The sequence below is a fragment of the Notechis scutatus genome, chromosome 3 (genome assembly GCF_049901735.1).
Source record: "Notechis scutatus isolate UNSWTSFEM ecotype Mainland chromosome 3, rNotScu1.2, whole genome shotgun sequence".
NCBI classification, from domain to species: Eukaryota; Metazoa; Chordata; class Lepidosauria; order Squamata; family Elapidae; genus Notechis; species Notechis scutatus.
This window is the reverse complement of record NC_142011.1, coordinates 117,766,766-117,793,236: the sequence shown is the minus strand read 5'-3', so window position 1 is coordinate 117,793,236 and position 26,471 is coordinate 117,766,766. Positions and strand designations below refer to the sequence as shown.

The 26,471-nt window shown below is 36.9% G+C and overlaps 1 protein-coding gene and 1 long non-coding RNA gene across 5 annotated transcripts in view; one reads left to right on the top strand and one right to left on the bottom strand.

The window, feature by feature from the left end:
• Positions 1–26,471, bottom strand: part of SORCS2 (sortilin related VPS10 domain containing receptor 2) — a 133,226-nt gene that overhangs the window by 77,218 nt on the left and 29,537 nt on the right. For all 4 annotated transcript variants that reach the window (XM_087961084.1, XM_087961085.1, XM_087961086.1 and 1 more), the window contains exons 3-5: positions 22,849–22,948; positions 14,044–14,208; positions 12,683–12,756 (exon numbers count right to left, since the gene is read on the bottom strand). In XM_087961084.1, the coding sequence (XP_087817210.1) occupies positions 12,683–12,756; positions 14,044–14,208; positions 22,849–22,948 (339 nt within the window). The remainder of the gene's footprint in view (positions 1–12,682; positions 12,757–14,043; positions 14,209–22,848; positions 22,949–26,471) is intronic.
• On the top strand, positions 17,862–22,525 carry LOC148131379 (uncharacterized). The gene is made up of 3 exons (XR_015748759.1): positions 17,862–18,495; positions 18,777–18,874; positions 22,348–22,525. It is a non-coding gene; the product is annotated as an uncharacterized LOC148131379 (long non-coding RNA).

Here is a 26,471-nt window from a genome sequence, read left to right as displayed (position 1 = left end):
AATTAAAAATATTTAGAAAATAGGGTAATATAGATACTGATAACTCTTATTAAAAATCAAGAGGGGAAAATATGCTGCGGAATCCAAGTGAAAAGATGTAATGATTATTATTGTAACTTCTTAAAAATAATGGTTTATTGGGAATCAAGATGAGGGAATAAAGGCATATTTTAATCATTGAGGTGTCACACTCAAAGCAGTAAAAACCTATACTTGTTTTTTTAGTGTTAAAATTTGTATTAATCTAGAATTTATAAAAAGAATTTGTAATGGAAAAGTAATATGATAGACTAAAGAACCAACTAAATTAATAAGCTAATATAGACTATTAAAAGCAAGGAGAGACATTGGTAACTTTTATTATTATTATCATCATCATTATTATTATTAGGCAAACACATATTGTTTATCTTTATTTTTTAAAAAAATATTAAAGGATTACATTTGAAATAATTGAAATGAAACAAAAAGATGTTTCGATTGAGATTAATGAAAGAAGCTAGAATTAATGTGTTTGTTTCTCTCCTTACTGAACATTTGGAATGGAAAAGGTAATAATAGAATTAAGTATGCATATATGAATGTATAATTGCTATCATATTGGTATGTAAAGGTGATGACCCGGAAACATGTTGTCCACTAAAAAGAGATTTTTGTTTTTAATGTGAAAAACTGAATAAAGTTTGTTAAAAAAAAAGAAAAACAAATACTATTCTTTTTTTTTAGATAAAGTTTTTTATTTTTAAACACATACACATACAAAAACATAAAATCCTCTTCCATTTTATATACATACAGTGTGTCAGTTGGTTACGTATCTTTTGTGCTATACTTTTGTAGTCATTTACTCACAATTTATATCAGTCTTCACATTGTCAAACTAACATATGTTTATATATTTATCAGTTATTAATCATCCATGACTAAACTATTTATTCCATCATTTTATACGAGATGTTCCAAGTTTTATCTTAAAATTTATGTTATACTTTCAACCAGTGGTTATATATTATGTTTTATATCAATCTATTAGATTTCTATCACAAAATTATCCAGTCTATTATATTACCATGCTTTTTTATCCAACCATTGATAAAACAAATCCCATATCATATAAAATTGCTTATCTTCTTGTTCCCTAATTTCAAATGTCAGTTTACTCATTCCATAATTTTTTTGATAACTTCCTCCTACGTAGGTATTTGGTCATTTTTCCAGTTCTTCGCAAATACAATTCTAGCTGCTGTTAAGACATTTACAATCAAATATTTCAGTTCTTAATTATATGTGTCTGGTATGACTCCCAATAAAAAGATCTCTGGTTTAAAGTCTATATGCTGTTTTATCATTTATTCCAACCATGTGTGGATTTTAGTCCAATATTTCTTTGCATCTGAACATGTCCACCACATATGGTAATATGAACCAGGTATCTGATGACATTTCCAGCATTTATTCTTAAACATTCTCACAAGTCTCATTGGGGGTAGGTGCCACCTGTAAAACATCTTATACAAATTTTCTTTATATGCAGTTGACATTGTCATTTTGTAATTTTGAGACAACAATTTTTGCCATTTTTCCAAATCAATCCCATATCCAAAATTTCCCCCCCAAGCAATAATCGTTTCTTTAACTTGCTCCTCCTCCAATTTAAATTCTAATAGATATCCATAAAGTTTTTAAATTACCTTTTCATCAGTACAAATCAAAATTTTATCTACGTCAGTCAACTTATCATAAATACCTTCTGCCTTGGAGTCTTTATCAAACCTAGATTGTATTTGCAAATAAGAAAACCAATTCATTTTTACACCTTGTTCTTGCAATGTTTGCATAGATTTAAGTTTACCCTTTTCATTCAATAACTCCCCATATTTAACTGTTTGTTCCTTTTTATATATTATTGGATAAGAAAAAGCTTCAATAGTTGATATCCATGTTGGAATTTTTAAGTAATATTGTCTTTTAATCTTCTCCCAGCTCAAAAACAATGCCTCACGAATATAATATCTTCTAAAATACCCCTGTGTTTTAGTTCCCTTATACCAGAGAAAGGCATGCCATCTGAGCAGCAAGTCGTGGCCTTCTAAAGTCAACAATCTACTGTTCCTTAGTGTTATCCATTCCTTTACCCACATCAAACTTGTCTCCTGGTAATACAGCTCCCAACTGGGCAAGCAAACCCTCCTCTTATTCTTGCATCTTGTAACAGCTTTAATTTTATTCTTGCTTTTTTACCCTGCCAAATATATTTCAACACAATTCTATTTAAATCTTCAAAAAACTCTTTCCTAATCGAATAGGAATTGTCTGGAATAAATATAAAACTCTAGGCAGTATATTCATCTTAATTGTGGATATTCTCCCAATCAATGATAGTTGCAATTTTCCCATTTCATCAAGTCTGTGCCAATCTGCTCTTTGAGTTTAACGTAGTTATCTTCCTTAAAGGGTACTGCATCTTGGTGTAATATAAATCTCTAAGTATTTAACCTTGTTCATGACCTGTATTTTTAAAGTTTCTTCCAACCAACTTTTTCTTTTGTCTTGTTAACATATTCTTTGTTAATATCTTTGTTTTGTCTTTATTTATTTTCAAACCTGCTACTTTCCCATACTCTTCTATCTTTTCTATCAGTTTAGGTGCTGACTCCAATGGATCCTCTAATATAAATACCAGGTCATCTGCAAAAGCTTGTAATTTATACTCCTCCTTTTTAATTTTCATTCCTTTTATTTCTTTTTTCTTCTCTGATATTCCTGTTCAACACTTCCAATGTTAACACAAACAGCAGAGGCGATAATGGACAGCCTTGCCTTGTCTCTTTTCTTATATCTATGGATTCTGTTAATTCTCCATTCTCCATAACCTTTGCAGTTTGTTCAATTGTTTCAATGGCTTGGATAAATTTCTTACCAAAGCCCATTTGTATCAGTTGCAGTAAAATAAATCACCAACTCACATTGTCAAAGGCTTTTTGAGCATCTAAAAACATCAAGGCCATTTGCTTCTCAGGGCGTGCTTCATAATATTCCAGAGTATCCAAAATGATTCTCACATTGTCTCTGATTTGTCTCTTCGGCAGAAATCCATTTTGATCAGTATGAATAAAATTATTTAAGTATCTTTTTAGTCTTTCTGCCAAAATTGAAGCAAAGATTTTATAGTCTGAGTTCAATAAAGATATAGGTCTATAATTTTTAACTTGCTGCAGGTCTGTACCTTCCTTCGGTATAAGTGTAATGTACGCTTCTGAACATGTTTTTGGTATTCTTCTCTTTAACATAACTTCATTCATAACTTCTATAAGATGAAAATTCAATATTTCCTGGAAAGTCTTATAGAATTCTGCTGGCAACCCATCTGGACCTGGAGCTTTCCCAGCATTCTGTTTTTGTAAGGCTTCTGTTAGTTCCATCATTGTTATATTTCCTTCTAACATTGTTTCAATATTTTGGGTATCTGAGGTAAATTCGCTTTCTGAAGATATTGCTTGATTTTTTCTTCTTGAATATTTTCTTGAAAATATAGTAATCTTGTATAATTTTTCTTCTTCTCCTCATTTCCATAACAAACCTGTCTTTCTTTATTTATCAATTGGCTAATTCTTCTTGCTTCTCTTTCCTTTCTCAATTTATAAGCTAGCCATCTGCCTGGTTCATTTGCATCTTCAAAGTAATTCTGTTTCACACTTTTAATTTTTTGTGCTAATTCCTCTTTTTCCATTAGTCCCATTTTATGTTTAATTATATCCATTTTATTTTTAATGTCTTTTTTTTGTAGGGACTTCTGTAAGTCTTTTTCCAGTCTTTTATAGTCATCCTCTAATGTCTTAAAGGTCTTTTTCTGTTTTATGTTTCTTCTCCTAGTATAATCTATTATCAAGCCTCTTGTGTAGGCTTCATCATGTCCCAGAGATTCTGTAAAGATGTATCCTCTTTTCTATTTTCTTTGAAGAAGAAAACAAGTTCTTTCTCTATTTTCTGTTTAAAGTCTTTTTCTTTCAGAATCATATTATTTAGAGTGCATCTGGATCTCTTCTTGTATCCTTTCCAAATAACTGATACTGGATTATGATCTGCCCATGTGCTTGTTTCTATTTCAATTTGTCATACATTAGTCAATAATTCTGCTGACATCCATATCATATCTATTCTAGACCAGGATGTGTGTCTATTTGAATAAAAAGTATATTGCTTACTTTCCGCATTTCTCTCTCTCTATGCATCTTTTAAATTAAATTCTTCTGTTATTCGGAGGAAGGATTTTGGTAGTAACTTTCTAACTTTCTTTGTTGTTTTCTGTGTTTTATAGTTCAACCGGTCATTAATTATTCCATTAAGATCACATATCATGCAGATATTAACATAGTCCAAATCAGTTATTTTTGTATGTAATTTCCTATAAAATTCTTCTTGTTTATCATTCGGGGCATAAATTGCAATTAAAAGTGTTTTAACGTTGTTATCTGTTATCTCCACCATCAAAATCCTTCCATCATCATCTGTATAAATTAGTTCTGCCAAAATTGTTTCTTTAATATATAATGCCACACCTCTTTTTTTCGATTGTGCCAGCGATGTGAATAATTTCCCTAATTTTTCTTGTTTTAGTATATATTCATGTTGCTTTTTAATATGTACCTCTTGTAAGCAGATTATATCAAATTTTAATTTATCTAATTTGTGAAATACTTTCCTTCTTTTAATAGCTGAATTAAGTCCATTTATGTTAATCATAATCAATTTTCTTTCATCCATGTTAAGCTTTATAGGAGGGTTTTATTGCTCTAGTAGATCTCAATTCTCGTTGTTCTCTGGGTTCACCGCCTACTGCACCTTCTTCTTTTTCTTTTTCAATTACTGCTATAGACTCCTCTTGGAATTCAATTAGTGACTCTTCCTTTCTTTCTTCTTCCTCCTTTTCTCTAAAGTATTCTAAGTAGAATAGCTCAGGTTTTCCAACTGTGTCAATTCTGTGTCTTTGTTCCTGCCAAGTGAACAAAAGGCCTTCTGGCATCAACCATCTGTAGTTTACTCCTCTTTTAAGTAGCTCTTTAGTCAAGAATAAATATTCTCTTCTCATCTCTCTTACACTTCTTAGTATCTGTTTCAGCACCACAATTTCTTTATTTTTATATTTTAGTGTTTTCTCTCCACTGCCACCTGGAGTATCTGTGTCTTAATACTCTTCTTAGTAAATCTGATGTGAACTTCTCTTGGTACTCTATTCCTCATTGCATATCTTGTGTAGACACGAAACACTTCATCCATCCCATCCATCATCTTTTCTTTAGTTATTTCCAGTGCTTCTGCCAATATTTCTGCCATTATTTCAGCAAGGTTTTCACCTTTCACTTCTTCTATATTTTGAAATCTTAAGTAAAATTCTGATTTGTCCATTTCCCATCCTAATGATTCACCCCTGCCCTTCTCAATATTGCTCAAACGAATATCAATATCTCCAATTTTCTTATCTCTTTGTATATCTTCTTCAATTTTTTGAATCTGTCTTCATATTTCATCATCATCTGTTGAATATTTTCCACTTTTTTATCTGTCTTTTCAATTTTTTGGTCAGTTTTCTGAATTCCTTGCATGATCATCTGTAATGTCACTTCCTTCTCTTTCTCTTTCTCTTTTTCCTGTTGTAATATTGTCTGTATAGATCGTTGTCCTCCAGATGGTGAGGGGGTTGGTATTGAAGAAGCTGGGGCTGTTGTCTTTCTACTCATCTTTTAATGCTTATCTGTAAAGAAAGAGAGAGAAAAAAGAAAAAAAGAAAAAAAGAGGGAAAGGGAAAAAGAAAAAAAAAGAACAAAGGCAAACAGTTGCCACTCCAAAGGAAAAAAGGAAAAATAAACTCTTCAGGCACTTGTATACCTTAATCCAATTATTTGCAATGGTAGGTGTAAAAAATAAAAAATAAAAAGGGGAAAAAATATTCTATATGATCCTCTTGATAGTCAAAAAAAAAAAAAAAGAGGTTTACATTCTAATTCCTGGTTTGAAAAGTTAAAATCCAATTAGAGAGAGAGAAAAAGAGCCCCACTAGTGGGGTGGGTGGGTGGTAGAAAGGGAAGCAAAAGGTAAAAAGCAATTCTAATATAAAACAAGCCTCTGCCGCCTAATATCCAAGGCTCTTTGATAAATCAGCTGAGTTTTTTTTCTTGTTTTTTTTGAAAATTTTATTTGGGTTTTCACAAAAAAAACCAATACAAATAAAATATCTTTTAAAAAAAAAAAAAATAGCATGATCCCGGGTTACACTTCTTCATACAGACACAAATTCAATTTCATGCTCATTCTTGTGTTCTATTCCATATCTTATTACTGTTTTACATTTTCTACATAGTTTTTCCCCTCTTTTAATTTTCTCAACTTTATTTTGATTATCTCATCTCAATTCAAATCATTATCTTTATAGTTTTGTCTGTCCTGTTTCAATTTCATATTATTTTTTCTCATTAAACAAATTTTCTCGTGTAGTTACTAATTGGAGTATGACGCCTTTATATCTTTTAATTTTATCCATTCAACTCTTATTTAAGCTTCAATGTATACCTTTAAGATTATAACATTCAGTATAATACATAACTTCCAATCGAATTCTGCTTGGTACATTCTTAAAATACACACTATATTCTTAAAAAAAAAGATGTTATATATATGTAAATAAAACACTTATTCCATTCCAATTAAATTCTATCATTAATATTCATTAACATCTTAACATCTTTAACATTTCTTTTCAATTAAATATCATACTTCCTTGGGAATACTTATAAACTTTCCAGCAATTCCTGACATTCTCCTTGAAAATAGCAGGTATACGTTCAAGATCATATCATGGATACTGCCTGCCTGTCTTTCCCTTTGGAGCTTGCACATGAGCAGTTTGTGATATGTTTCACACTCAATATGTGGCAATGTTTTCGATAGTACAATAGAACCTTTCCATCTTCTTTTAGCAATAATATAGACAATGAACTCTAATATAGATAAATGATAAACAGTGGTATCCTTCTTCACTATGACCTAATTCACATACATGGTTGATTAATGAATTTGTTAATAGGGACTGGGTGTTCATAAGGATTGCTCTTCCAAAGGCTGCATTTGTCTGAAAAAAGAAGGCCAATGATAATTGTTGGGGTTTTTTTAGAGTTACCTTGGATCCCAGAGGGCACCATTGATTCACAAGCTCATAATATTGCAGAATCACAAGAATGCCCAGTAGGACATGAAGATCTTAAACTTGTTTGATATTAGGCATGAAAGGCCCCACTCAACTTCTGAGATAAGTACAATCTGTAGATATAGCCAAATGCACACAGCATCTACTTGCTCCCAAAGTGTTGTTCACAAACAGTATAAAGGAATACATTGAGCTAGTTTAGGAAAGCCTACTGTACAGTCTTCTCCAGAGAACAAAAAACAAAGATTATGTTCCATCTGAAGGAGGATCTTTGCCACAACATTGTTGGCATTTGAAAATGGGATCTTTAAGATCGTGAGATGGAGCCAAAAAGGAAGGAAGGAAGGATGATGACTTAGGACCTGGAACCCTTCATATGCAAGAAAAATGGTAAGAAGAATAAATCATACAAAATAAAGTCAACAAAGTGGGAAAATTCCAGAACAACTGACAAGCTGTGAGAAAGAATGTCCTACTGTGGTGGCAATTCAATACTTACAGAAGAATGTCAGTGGCTGTTGTGCCTAAGTTTGCATGGTATGCAAGAGGGCTAGGCTTCTGTTAAGCTTATCTACATTATTTAGATTCTAAATTCAGGTACTCCTCGAAATGCCCACAACTGAGCCCAAAATTTCTGTTCCTAAATGAGACATTTGTTAAGTGAATTTAATGCCATTTTACAGCCTTTCTTGCCAAAGTTGTTAAATGAATCACTGCAATTGTTAAGTTAGTGACGCATTTGTTAAGTGAATCTGGCTTTCCCATTGACTTTGCTTGTCAGAAAGTTGCAAAAAGTGATCACATGATTCTGGGACACTGCAACCATCATAAACCTGAGTCAGTTGCTAAGTGTCTGAATTTTGATCATATGGTCATGAGGATGCTGCAACAGTTTTAAGTGTGAAGAATGGTCACAAGTCGCTTTTTTCAGTGCAGTTATAAATTTGAACAGTCACTAAACAAACTGTTGTAAACCTAGGACTACTTACAGACAGTTTAGGTATATAATCCTAAACTGGTTAAAGGGTTATACTCAGAGATAGGATTCAGCCAGTTCAGGCGAACCAGTTGTTAACTTTTTGTGCAGTTTGAAGAACCAGCTAATCCTACCACTGGCTGCCCCCCCCCCACCAGGAGTCCCAGCCACTCCTTATCTTGCCTCGCTCACCTTGGCCGTAGCATAGCAGCTGCTGCTGCTCTCTGGCTCCCTTGCTCGCTAGCCTCGACCACATGGTCCCCACGGCCCAGCCCGCTTGCCTGCCCGTGCCCTGGCCTTCCATGCTGCCCAGCTTCCTGCCAAGTCTTCCTTCACCATACTCCGCTGCCTCCCATGCACCCAGTCCCTGCCTGGTGAGTCTTCCTTCGCCCCTTTGCTGGTGTGAACAGCCTGCCGCTGCTGCCTATTTGTTGGTGAGAACGGCCTGCTGCCACCATTCACGCCATTTGCAGGCCGTTCACGCCAGCAAAGAGGTGGCACCGGCAGCAGGCCAGTGTTTTGAGGTGGAGTCATGTCCAGCTGCACCAACAAAGGTTGGAAGTAGCCACCCACCCATTTCCTGCTGCAATATAAAAAACAACAACACCTTGACTGTCGGGCAGCGAGATCCAACAGGAGATGAGGCATCGGAGAATCACTGTTGCTGTTGCTGCACAAAGGTAAGTCTAAGGCTCTGGCTATCACCACTGCCACTTTGGCCCGCCTGCACTGCCCCATCTTGCAGTGAGTGACATTGAGTTGGCCACACCCACTCAGTCACATGACTCCCTCATCCACGCTCACCTGGTCACTAGGAAGAACCGGTTGTTAAATTAGTTGAATCCCATCACTGGTTATACTGGGTAGCAAAAGGTTTCCCACACCATTCTACCTCTTATAATATTATTGGTTTCACTGAATAAATACAGGGCTGTATTTATTCGGAAATCATAGTCACATATGAAAGTGTTGCACCTTTCTCGGTATTTATCTTTGTACATCTCTGCCATTTCACAGAGGGACTTTTAGGAGATTGTCCCAAGCGACTACAGTGTTCAGCCTGCTGAATATGTGAATGGTATTTACCAATGTTACTATCTTATGAACTCAGGTGAGGAATCTGGTGATCAGGAAATTTAGATAAATTTAAAGATGCTGATTTTTACTTATAGCTAAATTCATTATTTAATTTCATTTTTATGTTGTCCTTCCAGAAGTTTAGAACAACTTGTTATAGGTACAAGAACCCTATGAGGTACGTTAGAGAGGACAATTGCTTCAAGGTTGCCTACTGAACTGCAAATTTGAATCAAGATTTGTTCTCAGGCCTCCCTTGTCCACTCTTTTAATAACTTTATCCCAAAAGTCTATTACTTTAATGATCCAATAGCCTGGATTAATCATCATGATTAATGTAATCAAAACTTCTAAGAGGTGGATGATGCTGGGTGGGAGGAAGGAAAACAGTGGGGGTTCCACCAGTCCCTGCTTTGAACTACCCCACATTATAGAGAACACATTGGCCAGACCCATTGCAGAGATGCAATAAAGGAATAGGTTGTGGGAACAATATAGGCTTCTCCATGTAGATAAGGGTTGTCAAACTGGCAGCCCACGGGCCAGATGTGTCACATGCAGGCCACGCCCACCCCAGCTTTGCAAAGGGGAAAAACATCATGAAATATCACGTGACAGCAACATGATGTGGCAAGTTTGACACCCGTGATGTAGACAAATATGCAACTCACAGTATGACATGCATCTGACATTTAAAAATAACTTTTCGCATTTATAAAAATATTTCTTTTGTTTCTTCTCAGTAGGTGGAAAAGCAACTTATACCCACATTTGGTTTTTTCTTAGAACGAACCCCCGAAGCTTTCAATTTGCCTAGAGAAGTTTTATTTTCCTCCCAATATTTTCCTCCCAATATTTTCCTCGCTGCCACTGCAAGATGAACACAGTATTTTTAAAAGCTTCTCTGGGAAGAAAGGAAAAACCACAAATTCCTATGTTCCTTTCAGTGAAAATAACCCTCTGCAATACTGACTGGCGGTTTGCTTGGGAGTTTGTAGATGATGACACAGTTTTTCAGTGTTGGTGAATTGTAACTTTCAACTTATTTAGATTTAGATTTGCAATACTGGTTAGTGCTATTGGAAATGGTAGTCCAGCAATATCAGGAAGGGCAGAGTCCCCCAACTGTAATTTAGATTACTAAAATAAGGGTTCTGAACAACCAAAAGTATTAAAACACATGTTTATTAAGGCATCAGCAGGAACTTAATGCTGTTGAGAAAAGTTCTGAAAAACTGTGTAGGATTCACTTACAGAGATGATTTAATCATTTAAGCACCAATTAGAATATAATGTTTACTTGAACAACCAGCTGCAAAAACATCTGTATGTAAGAAAAAACTGACAGAAATACAGCCCAATGTGAATTCCTGATTTACATCTTGATGCAGTTTGGCAAATCACAAGGTTAAAAAGCTCTGGCGAGTATGTTCCCTGTCTTATGCAAGAGTATTTGATTTAATAATTGGCAAATGAATAATCAACAAATTTTTGGCAGAAAAATGTTCAACACCAGAAGAATAACCTTCTAAAATTTAATCTTATTTCACCAAGGTCAGGTACTTTGAAGCAATGGACATTCTAGAATTGGATGTGGTGGGAAATCTTTCAGTAAAACATAAATAATAAAAATTAAGTATAAATTACTGAAGGAAAGCAGAAAAATAGAAGGTATTTTCCTTATCATGGTAACTAAATCTTTTAAACTTTCTCATTTGCTATGCATACTAGTGAAAAGTTGTATACAGGTGAAACTCAAAAAATTAGAATATCGTGCAAAAGTTCATTTATTTCAGTAATGCAACTTAAAAGGTGAAACTAATATATGAGATAGACTCATTACATGCAAAGCAAGATAGTTCTAGCTGTGATTTGTCATAATTGTGATGATGATGGCTTACAGCTCATGAAAACCCCAAATCCACAATCTCAGGAAAATTAGAATATTACATGCAATCAATAAAACAAGGATTGTACATAGAACAGTATCAGACCTCTGAAAAGTATAAGCATGCATATGTACTCAGTACTTGGTTTGGGCCCCTTTTGCAGCAATTACTGCCTCAATGCGGCGTGGCATGGAAGCTATCAGCCTGTGGCACTGCTGAGGTGGTATGGAAGATCAGGATGCTTCAATAGCTGCTTTCAGCTCTTCTGCATTGTTCGATCTCATGTCTCTCATCTTTCTCTTGGCAATGCCCCATAGATTCTCTATGGGGTTCAGGTCAGGCGAGTTTGCTGGCCAATCAAGCAAAGTAATCCCACGGTCATTGAACCAGGTTTTGGTGCTTTTGGCAGTGTGGGCAGGTGCCAAGTCTTGCTGGAAAATGAAGTCAGCATCCACATAAAGCTCGTCTGTGGAAGGAAGCATGAAGTGCTCCAAAATCTCCTGGTAGACGGCTGCGTTGACCCTGGACTTAATGAAGCACAGTGGACCAACACCAGCAGATGACATGGCTCCCCAAATCAACACAGACTGTGGAAACTTCACACTGGACTTCAAGCATCTTGCAGTGTGTGCCTCTCCATTCTTCCTCCAGACTCTGGGACCTTGGTTTCCAAATGAGATGAAAAAGTTGCTCTCATAAGAAAAGAGGACTTTGGACCACTGAGCAACAGACCAGTTCTGTTTTTCTTTAGTTGTTTGTTGTTCAGGAGCGGCTTGACAAGAGGAATATGACATTTGAAGCCCATGTCCAGGATCCGTCTGTGTGTGGTGGCTCTTGATGCACTGACTCCAGCCTCAGTCCACTCCTTGTGAAAGTCCCCAACACTTTTGAATGGCCTTTTCCTGACAATCCTCTCCAGGCTGCGGTCATCCCTGCTGCTTGTGAACCTTTTTCATCCACACTTTTCCCTTCCACATAACTTTCTATTAATATGCTTTGATGCAGCACTTTGGGAACATCCAACTTCGTTTGCAATTACCTTTTGAGGCTTTCCCTCCTTATGGAGAGTGTCAATGATGGTTTTCTGCACAACTGTCAGGTCAACAGTCTTTCCCATGATTGTGATTCCTATTGAACCAGACTGAGAGACCATTTAAAGGCGCAGGAACCCTTTGCAGGTGTTATGGCTTAATTAGCTGATTAGAGTGGGACACTTTGAGCCTAGAATACTGAACCTTTTCACAATATTATAATTTTCTGAGATTGTGGATTTGGGGTTTTCATGAGCTGTAATCATCTCAATTATGACACATCACGGCTTGAACTATCCTGCTTTGCATGTAATGAGTCTATCTCATATATTAGGTTCACCTTTTAAGTTGCTTTACTGAAATAAATGAACTTTTGCACGATATTTCACCTGTATATTATGTAACACAATACAGTTGAGCAGAATACCTTCAAAGATTGGGAAAAAAACCACTTTCCCCCATAATTCTTGTTTATGTAATTCTGGATAAGCAAGAATATGTCTCTTACCAATAAATATGATCTTTTGACACGTGATCTTGTATGTGAGTCCATTTTATTCCCAAATCAAGAGATGCATAAAGCTTAAAATGAAAAAGAAGGAGAAAACATATTATTATTTCCTCCAAGAACGCAAGGTAAAAACATAGGATTCTTCCAACTTTTCCCTTCAACAAGTTGTGAGGTGGAGTGGAATTTATCAGAGAGTTCTTTATGCAGCCATGCTGGTTTCTTTTGAGAGCTGTTATTTTTCTTCTTCATTGGTATTGTGCTAGACTGGGCTTTTATAATTTCAGTTTTCAAAATTTCCCAAGCCTCTTGAGTTGTTTTCCCCTTGAGGATTCTTATCCATGGAATCTTTCCCAAGCTCTTATTGAAATTAGCTCTCTTAAAATCCAAGACTATAGTCTGATTTTGTTCTATTGCTTGCGCTTGCATAATGTTGAATTCCAATATTGTATGATCACTCCCTCCCAAGGTTTCATCTCTGTTAGTGAGAATTAAATCCAATATGGCTGATCCCCTAGTTTCCTTCTCTACTTTTTGGGGAACAAAGTTGTTTGCTAGGTTTGTCAGGAACCTTTTTGAACTTCCACTTGTTGTGAATTTTATCTCCAATTGATGTCAGGGTAATTAAAGTCTCCCATTACTATTGTGATGTGCTTCCTACATACCTTAACTGACTAGCAAAAAGGTCATCTATTTCCTCTGTTTGGTTTGGTGGCCTATACATATACACCTAAGGCAATATAATTCCCCCCCTTTTATATTGACCTAAATGTATTCAAGACAGTTTTCATCATTGTTGTGCTCTATTTCTGTAGAGATATAGTTGTTTTTCTGTATAGATGTAGTTATATAAGTTTAAGTGCTATTGTTGTATACAAATTAGTACTGAATGCTGACTTAATACCAGAGAGCCAAAAATGTAAATAGCTCATGTGTTTGTTACAGATTTTTAATGCAGATTCATTTCAGTATTAAGCAAACATGATTGAGAATGAACCAGTATTTGGATTCCTATAAATGATCACAGTGCATAAAGACTGGTTCACATGCACAAATCACTCAGTAACTGCAGGATCAACTAAAGATATACAACTGCAAATAAATCATTGTTGCTAAATGTTAAGTTTAATGCCATTTATAATATGATTTTATTCTATATGTGATTATTCATCTGTAACAGTTGGAAAAGATATGCATACAGATGTGATATGAAGTATTTTGGAAATGTTTCCTATATTGGTTATATTACAGTATTTTATGTTGTAAAATTGTTTGATATTTCATACTGTTCCTCCAAGCTGTCCAGAACATATTTCAGATATATCAAAAGCAAAGCCACACAACATTTTTTAGTTATTTACCTGTTCCTCCTTGGTGTAAGCAAGCACTTTATCTTCCTGTTTTGGATGAAATATCAGTGTTTCCACAAAAAAACTAATGGGCTGCTTTTGAAAAGTAGCACCTTCATCTGTACTAATAAAAAGATTCTGGTCCAGGTCATTGTGGGAAGAACTTACAAGAATTATCTATAAAAGAAAAAAGCAAAGCAAACAAATCAGCCAAGTTCTAATACGATGTGCACATATTTCTTTATCAAATGAAAAAGGAAAAAAATAGGAACTAAATAAGGAATGCCTTAGGATCAATTGATCCCAAATAGATTAAAAAAAGTATTCTGCCAAGTATTCTGATAATCTCCTAAATTCTTACTGCTTATCTAAAGAGTCCTAAAAATTGAAGCTTAGCAAAACTGCAGGAGATTTTCTAGCTAATCCCTAGAGGTTTTCCCATAAGTACAACTCTCACATTTTGTAAAAAGAAGCAACAAGTTTTATCACACAAACTAAGGCATGCTCTTCTGCACTTCTAGTAAGCGGGACTGCAGTCCAATCTGAGTTTAGGTCTACTTTGTTTCAGAATCAGCAAAGAAGTCTTGGGAGGAGGAAGCAATTTAGAAAGTATCATGAAACTGGGAACTGGAAAAATATATCCATTCAACTTACCTTTCTAATACAGTCATGTATGCTAGGAAAATGAATATAACAAAAAACTCTATTATTTGTTATAAGCCTTGTGATGATGAGGAACCAAAGGGACCTTGGAAGCCAATGAATTAACTGACCCAGGACCCAACATCAAGCAAAGAAGAAAAGGACTCTGTTATTACTGAATCTGCAATCCCAGATTCTACTTTAGATTCCACAATATAAGTGTCAGGGTTCCGGAAGTTACCCCCCATTTAAATCATGAGTCTCGAGCCAAACTTCCAAAACTTCAAAAGAATTTATTGGGAGTTAAAATGTCCGGCACTGCCTAGGTGTAGCCGACTCTGAGACACATAATTCATTGCCACCCTTGACCCTGGTTTTCCCCCACCCCCGGGTATATATTCTCCAATGGGACACATCCATAGCCAAGAATCATCAACCATGCTCTCCAGTTAGAATTTTGCATGACAGAAACTTCAGTCACCTAGTTATTATCTTTGAAAACTTTTATGGAATGCACTTTCAATTTGCAAGCTGCCACACTGTTCCCCCTCCCTTTCAGTTGGCAAAAAGACCATTGGAATATTTTATGAGCTGACAATAAGCTTGAATGTGTGACTATGATGGGCACCTATACAGGAGATAAACTGTGGCCGAGTCAAACACATATTGTGATGCAACTTTGGCCCAGTTCATACTTGTATTACGATGCTGTACACAAATTTGTAAAGGATAGAACTTGCATTGTTCTATAGTTGGGTTTCCAGGCTTGGGCATAAAACCAAGTTTTCGAGGCTTTGCAGAAGGCGAGCAGGTCCCCACAGCTTCAAAAAGACAGAATCTCCATGGCCTCACTTAGGCCACCTGGGATAGAAATACAGAGTGTCATCACCATGTTGATAATACCTCACCCCAAACTGTCAGATTATCTTGCTCAGTAAGTTCATATCGATGTTAAACAGGAAGAGAAAAAGTATTCAGCTATGTGGCACCTCATAAATGAAGGAAAATGGGTTGAATTCTCTCACTCGTCAACACCAACTGAAACCAACCCCAGAAGATGGAGGAGAATGAGCACGGTGCAGTACTCTCAACTTCCAAAGCCAGCACACAAAGATGCCAAGTTCAGTGACAGACATGTCAAACCCAAGGCCCGTGATGGGTGATGGGTTTAGATTTGGCCCGCGAAGCCACCCTGGAGACAGTGAGGGACTGGCCCCACTGCCTCAGGCCTGGCCTGGTCTTCCCCCTGGGTGCACGCACAGGAGGTGCGAATTGTCAAAGTGTGCATCACAACATCCAGGAATGCGTATGTACCCCATCTCTTTGGCTTCCCATAAGGCTACCACAAATGAAAATGGCAACATTAGGACAAATTCCTAATGCAATTTGGCTCTTTCTCAGAAAGAAAATGGGTGGATTGATTAAATCTCCCCATCCCCAATATGCTTCTTTAGATTATGAGAAATCCTGGAAGAATTATTTTAATCTGGGGTATTGTGGAACCTTAATTTTGGAATTTAGGCCCAGTACTATATACAGGTAGTCCTCAACTTACAACAGTTCATTTAGTGACCTTTCAAAGTTACAACAGCACTGAAAAAAATGGCTTATGACCATTTTTCACACTTATGACATTTGCAGTATCCCCATGATCATCTGATCAAAATTCAGAGAACTGAAGTCAATTGCAGTGATTCACTTAACAACCATGGCAAGAAAGGTCATAAAACAGGGCAAATTCACTTAACAATATAAATTTTGGGCTCAATTGTCTCCAGGGCGGCCACAGGGGCCAGATCTAAACCCATCACGAGCTGGATCTGGCCCACAGGCCTTGAGTTTGACCTGTTTGGTCTAGTGCAGCAGTCCCCAACCTTTGTTGTTTGGTGGCCTGGTGGGGGTGGGGGGGGTGGAGTGAGAGGAGAACCGGGCTGTGCAAGCAGCAGGCTGGCACATGCAGCTCAACTTCTGTGAGTGGTAGGCCAGTATGCACAGCTCAACTTGTGCAAGCCGAGCTGCATGTGTGCATGTGCATGCTAGCCCACTACTCACATGTCCTGGTTACAAATAGGCCACAGCCCTATAGTGGGCTGCAGCCTGGGGATTGGGAACCCCTGGTATAGTGGTTAAGGTATTAGTGGTTAAGAGCTTCCAGTCTCGCCTAACGGATGAAAGCTGGCTGAGTGACTTTGGGTCAGTGACTCTCTCTCAGCCCAACCCAACTCACAGGGTTGTTGTTGGGAAAATAGAAGGAAGAAGGAAGGAGTATTAAGTATGTTCACTGTCTTGAGTTGTTTATAAAAATAATAAATAAATATGCTGCTTTCTGCAGTTCTTTCTATGCTGTAATACTTGGCTAGTTAGTTCACAAAAAATAATATTTATAAACCAATATCTAGCTATGAAGAACTGATTATAACTTAGAAATATGCTTTACCCTTGCCTTTATGAATTCAGTTCCTTCGGATCAGATGCCAAAACTCCTAGAAATGATTTGCTCTGCAATAAGATTGGGCTTGTGTGTCTGCTCAGGGCTTAAGTCCACATATTTTTGTTAGAATCTTAGCTCTGGGACAAATTCTTCCTTACTGTAAATATTTTAAATATCTTGCTAATACCTAATTGCATTTGGTTGAATCATAGCTATCATAATCCCAACAAATCCTGATAGGGCTTCAGAAAGCACGAGGCTCAATATAAGATAGCACAGCTTTACATTTTTGTAGTGTCTTATAATAAATCTTAGTTTTTTTCAGGCATTTATCTATCTTACAGCATTTAGACTATCAAGTGTAATTGTATAGGCTTCTTTGTTTTAATCCTTGTGCTTTGTAATTTTACAATAATATCAGTTTTACTTTATTTTATTCAACCAATTTATTATATATTTACTTCCAATTTAGAGTGTTGTTTTAGAATGTTATTAGTTCTATGCTAGTCTACAACCAGAATAAACAACATAGCATTCATCCTATTTTAACCTTATCTGGGGTTCTGAATTACAACATTATTTTGTATACGATGGACTTTTTGTTTAACTGGGGGGGAGCATTTTGCTATAATCAATTTCAAAGAACTTTTGTAATATTCTAAAAATAAAAACCATAGGGTCTCATGCATGTAACACCTGGAATTCTTCTGTTGCCACTACCTTATCACCTTGACCAAAACTGGTAAGTTCAAGCTGATATTGAGAAGAGAAGAAAAGCAGCCCTGAGATAATCCCCATTACTTGCTGAGAGGGCAACTGTGATGACCCGTAGTCTCTCAAAATAACCCAAAACATATATTAAAGTCCGGTAAAGCCTTCAACTTCACTGTTTTATTAGGCACAGTTTAAAGTCAAAAAAGTAAATAATGAGGCAAACAGAAAACCAAAACAAACCGCATTGATGAGAGTTCTGAAGCAAGCCAAGATAACTAATCATAAACTCCAGGAAAATAACCTAGAAAAGTCCATGGGAAGAACGCCAGCAAAAATAACACTCTTTCAAGGTGAACACTAAATTGACTCCTGCAAATTCTAACTGCGCAGTTGCAAACTTATATACATAGCTCCCACCTGCAAGCCATGAGGAGGATCATGGTAATCTCCTCTTGAGTAGACCTCGCTTTTCCCTGATCCTCTCCTCTCTGCATGACCTAGGATGGATAGGGGATGGGCCTGGATCCTCCTCTGACTGCTCAGCCGGCCTCTGCCCTTCCCCAGCCTCCTCCACCACCTCTGGAGCCACACTCCCACTCCGTTGGCTGTTCCTCCTCTTCCTCCCAGTCAGACTCCACCAGGGGCATGACAGCAACCTTGCTGAGGCACTCTAAAAGGCAGGCTAAGGGAATGGCACCTTTTATGTCCACATGCTTTCCTCCCATCCCAACACTGTTGCTGCATGCCAGACCCTAAAGGAAAGCTAATCTACACAGAGAGAAAAAGTCCAGAACTGCAGAGGGGAAACAAAGGACTTTAAACCGTCAAGGGAGAGAAGGAGTTCTCTAAATGAATGTTTCCGTAAGACACTTCAGGGGGCATTTGGCTTAGAGTGGTGGCCTGTTCCTGTTACTTGGCAGTTCCTAAATGCCTTTTTTCCCCCCTTTTTAATCTGCAGAATGACTTTCAAATGCCTTGTGCCTGCTTCCCAGCTACAAAGAATTTTCTGGAATGTGATACATAACATCTCTTTCATCTGTGAGAAAAGTGAGCCAGGTGAGTGGAGGAGGGAAATTTGTGGAGTGGCTAATTAAATCTCTTGCTGAATAAAAGCCAGAGCTAAAAGTGGCAACTTGGATGGTTTGTAATTAAGGACTGTATAAATCTGTCACCAAAAGCTTTGTATGATTTCATCAAGTTTCCATTACAGAATAAGCAAGCTCTCAGACAGAAATAGATGGGGAACATAGAAAGGGAAAAGCCTGGACATACATGGGAATAATATAAATGTACTGTTTAAATAAGAATTTTACCAATTATACAAAATTTATTGTTTGTACTATCATCTACATTTACAATCCAAAGTTGCATCTTCACTATATATCCAGTTTGCAATATCTTTATATTTGGATATTTATTTTAGTAGGCATAAATATATATAAGGCAGAAGAGTAGTAAAATATTCCAGGTGCTTCCAAAGCCATCCCTGCAACCTCCTCCCAGGTTTTAGGGTACTACCAGTATGGATTAGCAAATCTATTATCAGATCAAAATTTGTAGAGTTCAATGTTTTAGGATCCATTAAGCTTCCATTACAACAAATGCGAATGAGAGTCTGATTTTCTTTTCTTTTTTTTGATCTATTATTTGCTATGGTAAATCTGAAAGTCAAGACAAGACTATTAAGTACCTGGAGAAAGGCCTCTGTCATCACTGGGGTAGTTTAAAAGATTCAAGCACACTATGTCACAGGAGACTGATCTTAATCTAACAATTTCCTCTTTATTCACTTCTTTGTAACTTTCTTAATTGTGCCATGTTATTTAACAAATTTGAAATTGTCTGTGATCCTTTTCATTGGAAGATCTCTACACGTTGGCTCCAATTCAGTCTTGGCTTCCTAAGCAGGCTGTGACTGTGCCCAAAAACTCTGGCTCCCTGACATTTTCCCACACTCCTCCTCATGATAATATGAAATCTATCCTTTTAGTTACAGTTTTCCTCTCTGCATGGTCATACAATTTCTACATTTTTCCACTTAATAATTTATAATTTAGTTCTTTTTCATAACCTTTGCTGTTTCCCTGCTTTCCCTGCTTAATGACAGGGAAAATAATGTTGGGTTATATTATTATACTAAATCTATACCATAATAAATAAATGAAAACCTTTTAACTATTTTTCCCAAACTGATTGCATGCAGTCTTGTTGCAATTTATTTATTTCTTTGTTTATTCCATTTAAATCACTACAAAAAGTTACTCTGGGCAACATACAATTCTGATCATACAAGAAATTAGAAAATAAACACCTGGATTGGAAAAGAGAAAAACAGAGTAACAGAATGAAAGAAACAATACCAATGGCATTAAAATATCCTAAAAAGCAGACATGGAGTAAAAGAAGAAATTCATTACCCCATACTTCCCCGTTAAGCTCTTAGCAGCTTGTGGAGATGTGAAGAATTTTAATTAGGAAAATAATACTGAGGAGGCAAATACATGCTCTTTTCCTAACATTGTTCTCTAAAGCTAATCTGTCTGAATAGTTTTTAAATGTTAAAAAGAGCATTGGGAAAGTTCTTTTACAATCCCATTTAATCCAACAAATTCTCCACCCACGTCCATATTAGAATATCAGACTTAGTGTCAGATATCTCAAAACATCGTCTATAGTACTCTTCTTCTCTTCCCAAACATACTAGTCGTGATGCATCCATGGTTGCCTAGGCAGAGTTGATGTTCTGAGCTTTTCCTGACTGGGCAACCTCGGCATGGTCATTGAAAAGCTCCAGGACAAGAAGCACCCTACATCATGCCTGAGTGTGTACTGGATGAAAGTGCTGGTCTTGATCACTGACCTGACAGTAATAAGATCTTTAAGCTGAAGGATCTTCGCTATCATTAGGACTTCCTTGGTTACATTGCAACCTTATATTTTCTTGACTATTTCTGTGATAAATACTATAACCTCTTTACTAATGATCAAGCTTTAAAAGCACTAACAATTCTTTTGTCTTGAGACAACCTATAATTGATGGCATGCCATGAGCAGTAAGAAGCATTCGTTACATTCCAAACTCCAGCTTCAGGCATCTTTGACTCCAACTGACCTTCAAATGTCATCTAAAACAACTGATTGACAAATAAGCCAAATTACCAAGCATTATCAGTATGTTTTCAGCTTTGGTCACTCCATTTAACAGCAGTCTATAATTTCTCACATTCCTTCAAGCATGCCTCATGGTCTCATCCTAACAAAATTTTAATTATTGTCTGGCTTGGGCAGTAAAACAAGGGTGACACACAAAGAAAGCCAGAAAGTCTTGCAATCTTAGAAATGCTCCGTTCCATCCTAACAAAGCGGGCAGTGTATTCAGAACAGGAAATGGAAACAAGGTTTTTTTTCAAAAGCTACAAGTGAAGAATGAAGAATTCAGAGTTTTTGTCAGATTCAACATTTACAAAAATGACTTAATCTATAGTTAATTATAGCACCAACCACCTATGTCTTCTAGCATTCAAGAAGCAAACTATTTCACATCAGCAAGAACAAAGATACAATATGTCATATGCTGGAAATAGTCTAAGGGCTTTCCAAGAAACCAGTTCAATGCATGAACATGGAGCCTGTAGTTAACTAGGTGCATATTACTTCATCACATTATAATATCACATGGGATTGTGGAAGATTTCTAGGAAGGAAGTAACTACAAAGATCAATAGCATAAAACGTACATCCAGTTATCTATCTAGCAGGAAAGGAGAAACATGGGGGGAAATGTAGGCAACTGGGTGCTTCATTTTCATTATTCCTGACTGCCACACAAAACTAGCTTCTACAGTGAGAATTGAATTGGTGTATGGAAGTCTTTTCCGTCCAAACTTTTTCCAATTGTTTATAATTGTTCCTATCCTATGCCATGTTGCAATATTTGTGCTGGGATCCTTTTGTTCTGTTGCCTATTTATACAGAATATTTTGAAGTGTTCTTCCTTTCCTTGTTATAAGTAAAACATTTTATAGTTTTTAAGTGAAAACATTTTAATTTTTAAAAAGCTGTCTCACGGAATATTGAATAATTAATGGCTGTTTTAGAGCACATCTGCTGAGATTGTCGCAATTAAGTTGCAGAATTCCTCTGAAATAAGATACCGTTCAAATATGTTTTAGAACCTTGCATTGGACAAAATAAATAAAAGAGGTACAGGCAAGCTGGGAATAAGTCTGATATTTGTCCCTGATATGGGTAAAATTTAGGGAAATACTGTTTTGTTAGTTCTCAGATAAATTCCATTTCACAGAATGATACACACATAAAATTTTCTCTATACAATTCTACTCTGCATTATTATATACAGTATAAGCTAAGGCCAACTTACATTTTAAGAAAAATATTACATGTTTATTCACCAAGAAAAATATATATTATAGAGAGCGATAAGGAGGTTGGAGGATGTAAATTGTTTGAGGATGAGGTACTATAAGAGGGAAAGAATAACTTATTTTCATCCTGTTGCCCTCTCCCAGAAAAGCTGTTCAAGTAGATTCAAGATCTGATGACAGAGTTGCAGTGCCAAAGAAAATATTTGTCATCTGTGCAACAAATAATTAAAGGATTTCAGAAATTAAGAACTACACTTTAACCTTAACCCTGCCTGGTGTTATGAAATACTTTCAAATAAATTATTGTTTCCTCCTGCTCATATCTTCAGGATTTTGTTTTTGTTTTGTACATTTTTGTATTTATATTATTTAAGCTCTAGGATACAGTATTGCCTGCTTTTACTTTTTCATATATATTGTTGTCATTTTCTCATGCTTGAATAAATCCACCCAGAATTAGCACAATTATGACTTGATTACAGTTAGATAATTCCTAGTCAACTTTTAATTCTATGTATTTAGTACTTCTAACAGTTTCTCTTTCAGACTACAGTACACGTGACTGACAAACTTTGCTAGAAATTTGTTTTGCTAAACACCTTTTTTTCTGGGCTCTTCTATTGAAATAAACAATTATCCGCGTACCTTCTTCTTGTTAACAGGACAGATGTAGAAATTTTCAATGACTGTAATAATTCCAGGCTGTAAGTTTAGTTTAGTATATAATGTTCCAAAATCTGATGACCTGAGAGAGAAGAAAAAACAAAAGTGGCATTCTGATAATCTGCATGTATTTCCAACTTTAAAAGAAAACTAAGAAGTGTTCAGACCACAAATTATATATTTGGCAACTGAAATAAATACCAAAATTCATGCAAGCAGAAAACCAAAATGACTGATTTTTTTTTACAAAATATCACCTCTGAAAAACAAAAACATTTAATTTATCAGAAGAAAGGTAAATTCTACAACAAAGAATAAATTTTATCAAGCACTAGTATAAAAAAGAAAATCCTAACAAGACTTTAAATCTAGCTACCACACAAAACATTTTTAATTTAAGTGCTACATTCAAATGAATACTTAGAGGGACTTTTAATTTAAAACATACAAGCAGAAAACACAACTTTACAAATAGTAAAACCCATAGTTAAACATATTTCTCTGAAGATGTTTCGCTTCTCATCCAAGAAGTTTCTTCAGCTTTCAAAGAAAAGCCAGAAAAGCCAGTTGCCTCTTGAAAAAGCATATTTGGGACAACCATGACCTGGATGACTGAGAATCTCCATAGACACATAGTAAAACAAAAAATAAAAGTGTTGGTCTTTAAAGGCTTGGCTACAAAGATCTGCTTTACGGATTTCCTAAAAGCAGAAAGAATGAGAGCTAAACACAACTTGTGTTTGCATTTCTCTTCTTTTTCACAGCTTTCAATTTGAGGAATATATTTTCACTAATCATAAAATAATACAGAAATAATACAGAAAATATTTTTTCCATTCACTGTTTTAATTCACTATACACTAGAGTTTGGAGAACTTCATTTATTTTTCCTTTTACAATATAGATACAATTAGCTAAGACATACAGTATATTTGTAACAATACCATATTCAAACAGTAGTTCGCAATAGCAACTGAAATGTTATTTATGAAAACCTAGAGCAGAACTATATTCTGTTATTCTTTTTACAACATTATAAACAGAAAATACAATTAATAAGAAATCTGAGGTGACCAAGAGCCAGTCTTCTGCAAGGGAAAACATATATGAGGTACCCTTCAAACTGTATCTGCTCTACCACCGTGTTTTCAATATAAAGCAGATGGCCGTGCAATGAAAACACATTATGATAAGTTCCCTTCTCAGCAAAACAATGAAAAAAAAAGACAGATGAGGGTAAACAGAAAATATTGCTTGGATATCCTTCCACACATCAAGACCCATTTAAGTAGCTAAACAGGTGCCACATATTTGATGAAGATTTGCATGTGGTACTACACCATTTTAAAGGAGACACATATTTATATTAGTTGAAAGTTTCCTTGAAAAAATCCTTCAAAAATGCTTATGCCAATTCCAAGGATAGCAGAATAGATAACACATAGAATCAAAGTCTGGAAAGGACCTCAGTGATCTTCTACTACAACCTTTGGCTCCAGGCAGGAGTCTTTATCAAATGGTCAAATGGTTCTCCGATTTAAATTTAAGAACCTCCAGTGACGGAGCACCCAGAACTCTGGGAAGCAAGCTATTATGTTTGTGAAAAAGTGGGGATCAAGCATTACACCCAAACCTAGGCTAGTTTTTAAAAAATGTATAACATCGCTGCATTTCCTAATGGACTCTTAAAAATGTATTTGATTATACTCACATAATTTCCAGACTTCATATTAGTTTGAGTACTGGTTAGCTGCTGTAGTCTTAGAATAGAATTAGAATAGAATAGAGCTGGAAGGGACCTTGGAGGTCTTCTAGTCCAGCCCCCTGCTCAAGCAGGAGAATGTATACTGTTGCATTCACAGACTGACCGCAGTCTTCAATCCGGTCCGCACTTCTGGCGGGAGCGCGGACCGCTCCCATTGGTTGATGCCGTTTGACAGCCGGCTATAAAAGGAGCTGTCAAACGGCATCAGCTGTTGCCGCCAGCTGACTGCCTGTTAGCCCCGGCAGCCGCGGCTACCCTTTATTTGCTGAATAAAGCTTTCTTGACTGTTCGCTCCGTGTCTGCCTCAGTATTATCCGCTGCTCCACAACACTGGCGACGAGGGCGGGATACAAATAAGAGGCAGCCGGACAAGAACAGCTGAGCTCAGTCACTTTCAAAAAAGAGCTGAAGCCACCACAAGCTGACTATCACAGCCTCAGGCGCCATTCGCGAGCGCGAAATTCAATCTCCCCGCTGAGGAGACAGACACCGCAGACATGAGATGACTTCGAACCCTGCGTTCCCACCTTTCCGACCGACGGCTGAGACTTGGGAGTCCTACAGGAACCGTTTTGACTGCTTCCTGGATGCTATAGACCTCGCTGATGCCACAGACCATAGGAAGAAGTCCTATTTCTTAAGCTTCTGCGGAGCCGCGGTATTTGACACCGCCACGGTGTTGGTAGCTCCGCGTTCTGTCAGGGCTATCCCATGGGAGGAGTTACAGGAGATCCTTTCCAGTCACTACTCTCCTAAGCCATCCCAAATCGCTAGGAGACATGCCTTCAGGAGACGAATTCAGGCTGAGGGGGAGTCTATCAGTGAATATATGGCTGCCCTGTGGTCAGCTGCCTTGCATTGTGGATTTAGAGACTATCTGGAGGATATGCTCCTTGACCAAATAGTCTGTGGGGTCAGGGATTTAAGGCTACAAAGACGATTATTAGCCAAAAAGGACTTAACCCTGGCAGTAGCCATCGAAGAATCACAGGCTGCTGAGCTATCTGCGCTGTCAGCAGCAGAAATCCAGGGGAACCCCATTAGACAAAGTAGTTCAGCAATCCATTTTGATGAGGTTTCTCTAGATGAGGGCTCTGAGGAATCAAATGATATAAATCGCCTCAGACAGCAGAAACCCCTTCAAGAGGAAACGAGGCCAAAACCCAACCTACCCCCCCCGGCAACAGCCCATCTGCCTGAGCTGCAGAGGAAGCCACCTCAGGGCATCCTGCAAGTTCAGGAATGCCATTTGCTTGAATTGCCAAAGGAAGGGTCACTTAGCCAGGGTCTGCCAATCTGGGAAAACTTTTGCACAGAGGCCTCAGTCAACCCCCATCTTTCAAAGGCAAGTTGAAGACTGTTATACCTGTTACTACTCAAATCAGACGACCCAAGGCTCTAACAAAATCAGTATTTTTGTTTCCTTAGAAGGTAAACCCTGCAAGATGGAAGTTGACACAGGCTCTGCACTATCCATCATTTCCTGGGAAACCCTGAAGAAGCTACTTCCAAGGCTGTCAAAGAAGAAGCTCCTCGACTGCCACCTGACTCTGCGTGATTACCAAGGCAGGACCATCCCAGTCCTTGGAAAAGGCAAGTTTTTTATTCAATTCAAAAACTTTAAAGGTCACTTGCCTCTAGTTGTAGTGGATGGTGCCCTCCCTAGTCTGCTAGGATTAGACTGGTTCCCTGCTCTTGGTCTCAACGTAACAGGCATCCACACTGTTTCAAATACTGAAGTGGATACCATATTCAGAGACTATGCTGATGTATTCAGCGAAGGGTTGGGGTGTTACTTAGACACCCCTATTTCATTCAATGTAGATCCTCAAGCAATACC